The sequence below is a fragment of the Peromyscus californicus genome, unplaced genomic scaffold (genome assembly GCF_007827085.1).
Source record: "Peromyscus californicus insignis strain IS unplaced genomic scaffold, ASM782708v3 Scaffold_4__1_contigs__length_199733344, whole genome shotgun sequence".
NCBI classification, from domain to species: domain Eukaryota; kingdom Metazoa; phylum Chordata; class Mammalia; order Rodentia; family Cricetidae; genus Peromyscus; species Peromyscus californicus.
The window spans coordinates 88938903-88950945 of NW_026294562.1; the positions used below are offsets into that span (position 1 = coordinate 88938903).

Here is a 12043-nt window from a genome sequence, read left to right on the forward strand (position 1 = left end):
TTTAACTCGGTCCTGACGTTCTGAGAGCGAATTTGAGGCACTGAGCATTGAACTTACTAAAATGAACTGATTGCATTCATTTGACATTGGCGGAAAGCCTACTGGTGTGCAGGTAAGGTCCTAGTTGTCAAAGAAAGGACCTATAGTCTCCTGGACCCTTAACTCTTCTTCCAGGCACTTCCTACAAAATCAGAGTGACTGAGAGGCAACCAGGGTTTCCCTTTGAAGAGACCGCCTCTTCCAAGGCTTTCAATTGTTTGACGGCTGCAGGCAACAGCAGCGCCCTCTGGACGTGGTGACTTGCAGCTGCAGGTTTCATGGTGTGGAATTAAGGAAAGCACAGAAGTCTGAAGGAACGCTCAGCAGACAAAGAACAGAGCTCAAAACCCACCCAGTGACACTGCCAGAAAACCAGTGGTCAGCACTGTATGGGTTAAAGCCGTGAGTTCTCCCCTTAGGAAATGCTCAGAAGGAATACATCCACTTAAAATGATTTCAAGATCCTATATATTAATTAGACTTCTCTGGAGTTGAAAATAGAAAACAACTCCCCAGGTGCATTTGGCACTTTAGCGCGCGCGCGCGCACACACACACACACACACACACACACACACACACACACACACAAATGATTCTATACATCAGCCCCAATTGGCAGTGACCCAAGCGCTGCATGCCACTGACACCTCAGCTCTTGCCAACTTGTCTCCAACTTGTCTCATAATTGCTCACGAAAAATCAGGCTAGGGCTCAGGAACTAAAGGGCTGGAAAGGCAGGGATGCCGACTCTGGGTGTCTGCTGTGTCTGCCTCCAGGTTCCAGGGATCACTGTCCCGGAAGTCCTAAGCTCAGTGGCAATAGAATGTTTTCATCTGTTTTCCAGCCTGTCACCATCGACCCAAGCCCATTTTTCCAGCCTTGGATAGATCTTGTTGCCGTCCTGAGAACAGGCCTGGTGGAACGGGATCCTGGACATTCAGTCCTTCCTCCTGTTTTTATTCCCTCCAGGTCACTGCTGCAAAAGTTAAGGCAGAATAAGTCCTATTACTCTGCTTCTGGGCACAGATATCTAGGGTGTTGGTAGGACCGACCCGAGTTCTGTGGCTTCGTGCCATTCGAACCTTCTTGGAAGCTAATTTCTGCTCTGTCTAGGGAAATGCGAAGCCTGGGATCCTTGTATTCCCTCCTCCCCATGGACCCCAGCAATCCTAGATGCTCTGCCATGCTCGCCACACTGACTAAATCTGGACTGGTTGCTGCGGTGTAGTGTGGAAGGCTCAGACCTTGACAACTGCAGAAGCAGAGAAGCTTCTTTGTCCCCACATAGCAAATGCCTAAGCTAGGATCTCCCCTCTTGTAGGTGCTCCTGGAGTGCATTGCTCAAACGGAGTGAGTCTCTAAACCAGTGGATTGGCTGTGAGGGTTCAAATCAAGCTAATCCATAATTGGGTGCTATGGAGCACATCTGTTCTTGACAGTATGCGCAGATTTGTTCTTGAGATGGAGATCCAACAGCGGGTGAGCTGTGGGATGCAGGATGTGGGATGGACTGCAGGAGAGACTTGAGGTCAGGCTTGTGATGATTTGAGTGTGAACCCCTAAGGATGCCCCCGGGGGTCACACCGACTGCTGTGAGTGGCTGTGCTTTCTGGAGAGGATACATATTTGGAAATAGAGGGGATTCTCTGTGCAATGATGAGTGTGGCTTGGCGTGAGTATGAGGTTTAGTATGGGCAGCCTCTCCACAGCACTGTCAAGCCAGCCTGCTCTTTAGCTCTTTAGCTCTAAGGGTGAGGGTAGGATGAGGGCCCGGATCAAATGCCACTGGGGCATCTTGGCAAACAGCAGCTGGAAGCAAAGGGGCAGCTGTGCAAATCCTGTGGCAGGCAGGCAGGCAGGCAGCCTAATGAGAAGTGATAGATAGCCTGGCAGGAAGGGGGAGAGATCTACAATGGAGACTTTGGAGGATCTGGTCCTTCCTTGTACCTTCCCCACTACCTGCTACCCCCTACTCCAAACAGGACCCAGCTGATTATGGACCCCTTCCTCACACATGCGATTGAGCTGTGCAGCACATTAAGAATGGCCCGCTGAGTAGAGATGATTCCCACTGGAGGGTAGGAGAGATCTTACTGCCCAGGAAACACCCAAGTTTCTGTCTACTAACAGGCCCTTCAGAGGGGTCTATGGTACCCATTGAAAAGAGTGTGTTGAGGTTTCATGCAGGTTTTTGTTTTGTTTTTCTTTGGAGGGGGTTGTTGTTTCTGTTTTTACCCGTGGTCACATAACCTGCAGTGGCACAGCTCCATTGCCAACGGCTCAGGTTTAACAAAGTCCTTGTGTCCAGCAACAACACCTGCTGCCTACTAGCCTCACCCTGTGCTGTGCTGACAGAGCCAGCCTTGCAGTTCAAGAATCCGTCCCTAAGGTGCACTAAGCTCTTACTCCTAGCTTAGGCTCCAGGGGCTCTGGGGTGGGGGATGCGATTAGAGTCAGACATGCAGCCAGAGGTGCCTGAGGGACTGGATCCTACTTTTCAAGATCCAGAGATTGGTGTTGGGAGCTGTTCAAGTCAAGCAGGAAAGAAGAAATGAAATTTACCTTGACGTCAAAAGACCTTCTAAATTCCCGCTAATTTTAAGGGTATTTCGCATTGATCCCCACCATCCCCCCACTTCCATCAATGACCTCAATTCAAATTCAAATGGTGTCATCTCGCTAGATGCTCTGGGTTCTGGAAGCACCGAGGTGACGCAATCTGTCTGGGGCACGGGGCACTTCCACCCATTGGCTGCCCGGCGCTCCGGGACCCCTCCCGACTCACCGCGGCGGGAATAAGAGCAGCTGCTGGCACTGGGAGGCACCGGAGCCACTGCCCAGCTCAAGAGTCACCGCACCGCAACCTCCGCCGGGCCCTAGTCTCTGCTCCAAGTCACCGTTCACCAGGTGAGCGCTGAGATTCCTGCTCAGGTGTGTCCTTCTACTTTCCTCTCCTCTCTCCTGCTCTTTCTGCTGCTCTCGTCTGCTCCTTAGTTTGTCTTCCCTGCCAGTCCTGGTCTCTGTTAGTCCGTGGTTCATGCCAGACCCTGATCCAGGTAGAACCCGAAAGCACTAGTCCACAGAGCCTTCTTCAGTCTCCCTGGAGTGCGGGTTCAGTCTCCCCCGTCCTCTGCACACCTGATCGCCCTTCTGGGACTCTTGGCCAGGCATCCCGCACGTAGTCGGGAGTAGTCCTCTTCAGATGGTGCATTCAGGATTCACGTTTCCTGGGAAACTGGTTCAGAGTCCTGACCAAGCACCAACATGTAGCGAACAAGAGCCGGCAGCCGCAATTGCACACCCGGATTCAGATTCTGGATCCTGGGATTTAAGGAGAACTGTCTTGGGTCTGAAGTTTAGATCGGCTCTTGCAGGTGACTGAGTTGCCAGAGGGTGGAGTGGCTGAGCAGTTCAGGCTTCAGTTTCTCACAGATTCCAAGGCAGAAGGATTCCCTCTCCATAGGCTTTCTCTCTTTCATCCTGGGGTGTCTACAAAAGCCCCATGAAAGGAAGATAGATTTAGGCTTCTGTATGGAGGTAGATGTAGAGACAGGAAGCCCTTAGGGCTCCTTGAGACTGACCCACGGTTTTATTTGCCTCGGAGGCAAATAAAATGAAATGGCACACACCACCACCACCACCCTCCGTCTGTAGGGCTAAGATTCTTTCCAAACCATGTGGGCTTCAATCCCACTGGACCTTGCAGTCTTCTTTGTCAATGAGGAAACAACGGTGATGAGAAATGTAGTTATCAGTATGAAGCCAAAATGCCAGGGAGTCACAGGCAGAAGCACCCAGAAAGCCAAGTCTGTGGGCCCAGAGAACTTTGTACTGGTGCAAAATATAAGGCAATAAAAAGATGATGTCATTCTTCTCTTGCAGGGAGGCATCATGGGCTTTCTGAAGTTCTCCCCGTTCCTGGTTGTCAGCATCTTGCTCCTGTACCAAGCAGGCAGCCTCCATGCAGTGCCTTTCAGGTGAGTCCAAAGGCAGGAGTTCTAGCATCCTGGGACTGGACAGATCCCTGCCTCTTAACTGTAGCGTGCTGAAGGTTTAAAAAATAACTCTCTTGAGGGAAATATATGTATGTACATACACACATAAGTTCACTAGAAGCCTTTTCTGATATAAAGATGGAGATATGCAATTTTCAAACAATGACAGGATCACAACACTTAATATTATAAATTTCATGTAGCCCTTTAACTCACAAAATGCTTTGCTTGCTTTTTCCTCAAATTTAGTATCAATAGTCAAACCTATTTATTCAATTCACATGAGATAAGAATTTCACTCTAATCTGCTAATTCACCAATAAATTTCACTGACTGATTCATAATCTGTTGATCTATTTCTCATATACTTACAAATTGTATTTATTAAAATGAGCCCCCATTTCAGATTCGGCACTAATTATTTTGTCATTTAATTACTGAATTACGGTTGCACTTACCATGTAACTTGGAAAATTTCTGAACTGCACCACGAATAAGGACACTGGCTCAAGCCTCTCTGGGAAGCAGCAGGCTGGGAAGCAGCAGGCCAGGACGCAGAGTTGGTGCTAGGTTTGCTCCAACCTAGCACAACCCCTCCACAGGTCCACCTCGGAAAGCAGCCCAGGCCTGGCCACTCTCAGTGAAGAGGAAGCTCGTCTGCTGGCTGCACTGGTGCAGGACTATGTGCAGATGAAAGCCAGGGAACTGGAGCAGGAGGAGGAGCAGGAAACTGAGGGCTCCAGGTAAGGTCCCACACCCTGCCTAGCACACCCACAGGAAAGCAGAACCCAGGAGGTAGGAGAGAACACACTGGTCATCTGACTGCTGTTCAGCAGGACACAGGGCCCAGCTATTCTCAGGCTGCACTGAAGACAAGTCATCTGGTGAGACTGTGCTTAAATCACACTTAAAAGATTTCTTTCCGAAAGCACTTAAGAGAAGGTGTGGAATCACTGTAGAAATTAGCCCGGTAATACTGTGGAGAGTTCCTGGCATAGGATGAGTTAAGACTGGTAAGGTAAAGCCTATGTCTAGGAACCTCTGCAGAGATACGATTGTGGTTGCAAGGCCAAGGAGAGTACCCCTCCCTATCCCTGCCTCCCTGTGTGCCCCCAGCCTGGAAACAGACCAACCCTGGCCTGGCTCCAGCACTACCCCAGGAAAAGCATGTTTTGACCTGCATCCAAACGCCCTGTCGAGCATGAAAAACTGAAGAGCACGTGGAATGCCAGAAAGAGTCCCCCTTTTCCTCGGCCCTTCCCTGCACAGTCCTGGCCCACCGCATCCCAACCCTTCCCAATGGAGTCTGTGAGAACTGACCTCCTACCACCCTCTGTCCCAACTTTTAGTCCCCTGATTGGTTTAACCTGCTGACTGCCCACAGGGTCAGCCCCTGGTGCATGGTACTGCCTGGCATGTCTTTTCCCTGCAGCCTGGACAGCCCCAGATCTAAGCGGTGTGGGAATCTGAGTACCTGCATGCTGAGCACATACACACAGGACCTCAACAAGTTTCACACCTTCCCCCAAACTGCAATTGGGGTTGGAGCACCTGGCAAGAAAAGGGATGTGACCAAGGACTTGGAGACAGACCATCATACCCATTTTGGCAATTAAGCTCCTCCTCTCCTTTCTGATTTCCTTTTGCTTTCTTCCTTTAACTTGATGCATGTAGTTCCTCTCTGGTTACTCTCCGGGCTGTTACTGGTTGCTTTCCTGAGGCAAAGGATGGTATCTGGAATCCCCAGTGGGTGAGGAGGATGGAGGGCTCATAGGCTAAAAGAGAATCACCCAGGAAGCTGGCAGAGAGCAAGGGCAGGCCTCTGGCTTCCTAGCAGAGCTTCTCAGTCTTGCTTCTAAAAGTCTTGGTCCTTTGGGAAATAAAACTATTTTGCTAAAAAGACTTGAGCCATGGTGGTCATTGCTCTAGCCCACATCTCAGGCTTCATGGAGTGCAGGACTTGTGGTAAGAAGTAGTCTTAGCCCCAAAGTTAACTAGACATAGTTTTGGGAGTGGTGCCCATAACTCAGCTCAAACAGTAACAAGAGAGGTGCCGAGGAGCAGGTAAGCATTGCTGGAATGGATGCTCCAACTCCACTCTTCATTCAGGTAAGACTGGGGGTGGGGTTCCACTTTACTAAGGAGGGTCACTTGTGTCTGACTAGGACCTGGATTCTATAGTCCTTGTGAATTGGCTCAGAGGTGGCATCAAAATTCACTCTAGATTCATATATCCTTGCTTATTTTTACTTATGTGGGCATGATTGGCTGTTATAGCCCTGTGTTCTATGGCCAGTCACCCCAAAATCCACTTTGGGTTTTCTGATGCCTCTGGGAATATCTAAGGGAAGCAATCACAGCATTTCCCCTAATGGCCTTGCGATTGTCTCTTCTGATAACCATGTTTGGGAGGACCACTTAAAGCTAATTGGAGCTTCTGAAAGCAGCAGTAGTCTCATGATAGTTCCATGGGGGCAGACACCTCCCCAGCCTCACTGACAGGCCTTTTCCATCTCTCTCTCTTCATCCTGAATATCAGCATCACTGCCCAGAAGAGATCCTGCAACACTGCCACCTGTGTGACCCATCGGCTAGCGGGCTTGCTGAGCAGGTCAGGGGGTGTGGTGAAGGACAACTTCGTGCCCACCAATGTGGGCTCTGAAGCCTTTGGCCGCCGCCGCAGGGACCTTCAGGCCTGAGCAGTTATAGCCCCCAGAATGAAGGTGACTTCCTTGTACAGCTACCAGGAAAATAGATGTCTACATATTCAGGGCATAAGCCATACTCTGAAACTAACTGGGCCCATGGATCAGATCCCATCTTATAGTTTTTTTAACCTCCTACCCCTAATCTTCCTCTCTCCCAGCCCACCTGCTCTGGCTTTTTTCTCTCTCCTGTGATGCTGTGCTCTAGGACCAGAAGACACAGATCCTATATATTCATCACTGTAATTGTAAATACATTGGTTTGAAAGCCAATGACATCATCTTTTTAGTATACACTACAATTTAAGGGCAGTCACAGGTTTGAGACTGTATTTGCTCTCTACTAGGTATATAACCAGTGAACAGTCACTTAACTCACTGAGTTTCACATTTATTTCTTTATAAACTGGGGACATCAACAGAACCAACCTCCTAGTATAATAGAAAACCAAATGAAATAATGTCAAGAGCTTGACAATCAATATCTAAAGTTTATTCTTTTTTTTCCCTCCTAGGTTACAATAAAGACAAACTCTAATTCTTCTCACGTGTAATTAAAGTCATGTGTTGGAAAGGCTGATGGAAGACATATATATTTGCATCCTTCTTGGTATTGAAAACCCTTCTCCCTTTGACAGGAACTAAAGCTAAGTACAGAGTAAGCTCATTATAGTTGTCTATTGTGCATTATGGTCTATGTGATTCTGTATCCAATAAACATGACAGCATGGTTCCGGCTTATCTGGTAGCACATCTGGTCCCCATAAACCAGCCTGTTGATGTTGACAACTCTGAAAAACCTCAAGGGGATTGAAATCATTGCCTTCTGGGGACACATGGTAGTGTTGTGACTTAATGGAACTATATGTTTAAAGAAATGTCAATGTTGTCACTTGTGAACTTAATCAAAATTAAAAAATGTATTTTCGATATCCTCAAGTGGAGTCTCTGCTGTTACTTATACTGTTTTCCCCAAGAGAGCTGTGGAGGCCTGTGGGCACTTTGTTTAAGCAAAGGCATTGTGCTTGAGTGATTCTTGGTGCTTCAGACTCTGAGTTTCTAGTTAACCTCTTCCATTTATTAGGATGTGTATGTCAAAGAGGACAATGCACATTTATTTCCAGAGAGTGACCTGCTTCCCAGCCTCAGAGGTTACCTGTGATTCTTCATTTCTCAGGTTTACCCTTACTTACCCCTGCCTCTTCTTCCCATAAAAATCCCTTTCTTGCAACTCTTGGCCTACAAAAACCTTTAGAAATGGTAGCTTGGAGTTTAAATGGGAACCAGACTAGCCAATCTATAATGGTCATCAGTGCCATCCAGACCCACTTTTTATTATGTGAGACTCATGAAAGTCTTAATCAAGGTCATCAACAAGTCTGACAGAGACATTTGCACATTTAGCAAGCATTTACTTACTGACTAGTACATGTTGCCACTCTTCCAGGCACTGGGAATTGAGCAACAAACAGACAAAACCTCCTGTCCATATGGTGCTTATATTCTACTTAGAGGAGTCTGAGGTGATGCATACTGCAGAATTTCAGACTTACACATAGGAAGCAGAGATGCCATTGGTTCTGATGCTTTGTTTTATGTAGGAGATTGCTAGTAACTATATCACTGGCATCTTCTGGGACCCACCAGTGGCAAGTTACTGAGAGGAACTCCAAGATGAGTGGGTAGTCAGTCTCACTAGTACGCAAGTCAGGTAATCAGAGTTAGTTACTTAGGAAACCCAGCCTCTTCTATCACTGACTATTTTCTTAGGCACATACAGAATTATGCTCCTTCCTCCCTCCAGTCTATTCAACATAGTACCCCAGCTGGCATTGTAAAAGGTGGATTACAACCATCTCTCCTACGTTTAAAGCACTTCAATGACTCCTCATCTCAACAGAAAAACCCTAGAGGCACTGCAGCAACCTGAAAGTTCGATTTGAGCTTCTCCTTTCACACCCAGCCCCATTACCTGCCTGGCCACATCACCTACCCTCCCCCACACTGGCTTTAGTATTATTTTTCAGTTCCTATATGAAAGCACTCACCACTGTTAGTCAACACCGGCTAGTGTCACTCTGTGCAGAACCCTCTTACCCAATAGGCCCCTTCTTATCTTCACTCAAATGTTACTTACCTTGGTTGTCTATCCTGAAAATGCACCCACCGCACCCAACACATCTTAGCACCTCTCTTTGTTTTATTGGTTTCCTCCTTACCTCTTTATCTTTAATTATACCATAGTTTTTCCTACTTTGTTTATTGTTTGTGCCCTTCCCCATAAACAAGGTACACATCAGTAGTGATATGTCCATTTTATTAATTGTTCTGCCTCAATATACAGAATAGTGTGCCTGAAGCAAAGCAGCACTCAACAAGGAGTAATTGAATTGGTGAGTGAGTGACAGTTAAATCTTCCCTTTCATGCGTGTGGTCAACTCTCAGGTTCCTTATGGTCTAGTTTTCCTCTGTTTTAATTGCCCAAGATACCTTCAGTTATCTGTTGGATACTGAATTCCTCAGCTGAATAGAATCTTCCATGACCACAAGTTTGTTAATAGTTCTGTTTCCCTGCCTAAGGCCATTGCACACTATTTCATTAGTTAGACACAATCTAACCCCACCCTTCTTAGCCACTTGATTAATTAGGATCAGCAGAAAGGTAAGGAACACTCCAGCTATGGGACCTATGATTAGGTAAATACATTAAAAGTAAGGAAAACAAGAATATTTTTGTTTTGGATCTAGGGTTACTTCATACTTACATTGAATTCACACCAGAATCCTATGAATACTTTCAAGTTGACTCAGGGGTCCATAGAGTGAAAAAGTAACTGACTTGAACCCTCAAACAGAATCAGGTTCAATGGCTCAGAAACCTAAGAAGCAATAGATATTAGAAGTACATCGGGCAATGCCGTCCCATGAGTAACAATTACTTTTAGTGTGGATGCAGCATCAGTCTTTACCTTTCACATGCTACATGGACCACTTCAGGAAAAAGAGGTCTTCTAATGTCGATAAACAGTCAGAGATGCAGTGCATATGCTTTGACCAAATGGATAAGTGCTCTCAACCCTTCACCATACTGCAGAATTGTTATGGGCTCTCATCCTTGCCATGGCTTGCTTCATGGATAGGTGAAGTTGACTCCTCTGGCCTTTGATCATGTGATCTATTTTGGCTAAAAAATATTGTAGTCTCAACACAAGCAGAAGCTTGAAATATATTTATGTGGTTGAATTTTGTGCTCTCGAGTTTCCTTTGTGTCACAAAAAGAACACACCAGCCCCACACTTTGCCAAATTATTCTTTGACATATTATTCAAAATGAGATATGGAACTATTCTAACCTTTAGCCTGGACTGAAGCCCAGACAGCACCACCTGAGATCACCCCAGGAACTACCCACAAACCCACAAGCAGGAAAAAGAGATGTTCCTAGTCCATTGACACTGAACTTATTCTTATGTTATTGTGACAACAGAAAAGTACTTCATAAGATTTGGAAGGTTAAATTGTGTCCTTCTCAAGTCTGTATGTGGATACCTTAACCCTCAAAGTGGCTACATTTGAAGGTAGAGCCTTTCAGGAGCTAAATAAGATAAAGTTGGGTGACAAGGGTAAGGTCCCAAACTGATGGGACTACTATACACTTAACGGGAAATGGCTCTCTGTCAGTCTCCTTACACACAGAGAAGATTCAGGTTGAGGACATAGTGACCCAGGAAGAGAGGTCTCAGCAGATACTCACCCTGACACACTGTGGCTCTGGACTTTCAGCCTTCAGATGTGACACTAAGGTCTGTAATTTAAGACCCTCGGTCTGTGGTATTCTATTACATGAGCAGATGAACACAGGCTGTCAATTATTCTGGAGTCATAGCTTGTATCTCTACACAATCCTCAAACTCCCTCGTTCCCCTCACAGTTGCCTTCTAGATACCAGACAATCGGACCCCAAACCATTCCCCTGACTTTTCTTTCCTCCAGTGATTCACTTCTGCTTCCTTAGGGACCTTTTAGAAATATGTATTTTGCCTCTTCTGACTGTAGCAGGCTAACTCCATGTGAATGACTGGCTCAGTGTGTGCATGACTGACACCTGATGCTCTCTCTTCCTTCAAGACTGCCCACATATCAGCTTTGCAGAGAAGCCTTCAGCATAGACAAAATAGCTTGCCATCTCTGCTCATGGCTAGCTACTATATTAAAATTTATTTTTATTCACAGAACTTATCACTTTCTAAAATAAACATGTGTATTATTTTTTCTGTGTTCTATTAGCATATAACTTAAAAGGGAAATTATAGCCAGGTGGTGGTGGCATATACCTTTAATCCCAGCACTCGGGAGGCAGAGGCAGGTGGATCTCTGTGAGTCTGAGGCCAGCCTGGTCTACAGAGCAAGTTCCAGGATAGGCTCCAAAGCTACACAGAGAAACCCTGTCTCAAAAAAAGGGGGGAGGGATATATATATATATAATATATATATATTATATATATATAGCTATTTCCTCAAAGTCTAGAAATTTAGGCCTTCAATAAATATTTATTGAATTAGTTAATTAATTGTAAAATTATTTAAAGTTTATTTTACCCTTTGAGTTCATTTTTAACAATATACTATATTTTGAGATGTACCAATTTTTTTTTTATTTTTTGATTGTAATACAATTACAACATTTCTCAATTCCCTTTTCTCCCTCTGAACCTTCCCATATACTCATCCTTGCTCTCTTTCAAATTCATGGCCTTTTTTTCCATTCATTATTGTACATGCATACATGCACACACAAAAACATATTTATTCTAAAACATAACCTGCTCAATTTGTATAATGTTGCTTGTATGTATGATTTCATGGATGACCATTTGGCATTGGATATTTTAAACTATAATTTTCATTTTAATATCCAATTTAATTCAAAAGTTTTTAAGTAGAACATTTTATGATTTAAAATAATTTTTTAAATTATGCCTTAATCATTCAGTTCTAGGTTTTGGTACTGTGTTTTGATAAAGTTGTCCCTACAATATCTTATTTGGGAAATTTAATAAGATCTTTTGTAATGCTTATAATATGATCATTTGCCATAAATATTTTAAAGAAATTATAAGTATTTTCCTATGGTAGGAATTTTACATCTGGAGTTGTTTACCTAAATATATTTATGTATGTAATTACAGTGATTAATTTCATTGTTTTACATATTATTTTCGTAAAAATAACCATGGGAAACTAAAATAGGCCAATAAAGCTTCCAAGGGCTACTTTGTTCTTGTGATTTATCTTTTGCATG

The 12043-nt window shown here is 45.0% G+C and overlaps 1 protein-coding gene across 3 annotated transcripts; it reads left to right on the forward strand.

The window, feature by feature from the left end:
- Window positions 1-2802: 2802 nt before the first annotated feature.
- On the forward strand, window positions 2803-7680 carry LOC128125717 (calcitonin gene-related peptide 1). 3 transcript variants are annotated; one of them, XM_052763365.1, is made up of 5 exons: window positions 2803-2972; window positions 3924-4018; window positions 4639-4779; window positions 6576-6759; window positions 7257-7680. In XM_052763365.1, exons 2-4 carry the CDS (start codon window positions 3933-3935, stop codon window positions 6733-6735), a joined length of 387 nt encoding a protein of 128 aa, XP_052619325.1. In that variant the 5' UTR covers window positions 2803-2972; window positions 3924-3932; the 3' UTR covers window positions 6736-6759; window positions 7257-7680. The 3 variants fall into 3 exon arrangements, with proteins under 3 accessions (XP_052619325.1, XP_052619324.1, XP_052619323.1); XM_052763363.1 differs by having other exon boundaries at window positions 2805-2948; XM_052763364.1 differs by lacking the exon at window positions 7257-7680 and having other exon boundaries at window positions 2803-2948; window positions 6576-6764.
- The last annotated feature ends 4363 nt before the right edge of the window (window positions 7681-12043 follow it).

Coding starts and splice junctions, on each gene's coding strand:
- LOC128125717 (XM_052763365.1), top strand. CDS start 3,933: ATGGGCTTTCTGAAGTTCTCCCCGTTCCTGGTTGTCAGCATCTTGCTC. Junction 4,019..4,638: donor CTCCATGCAGTGCCTTTCAG/GTGAGTCCAAAG, acceptor ACCCCTCCACAG/GTCCACCTCGGAAAGCAGCC. Junction 4,780..6,575: donor CAGGAAACTGAGGGCTCCAG/GTAAGGTCCCAC, acceptor CCTGAATATCAG/CATCACTGCCCAGAAGAGAT.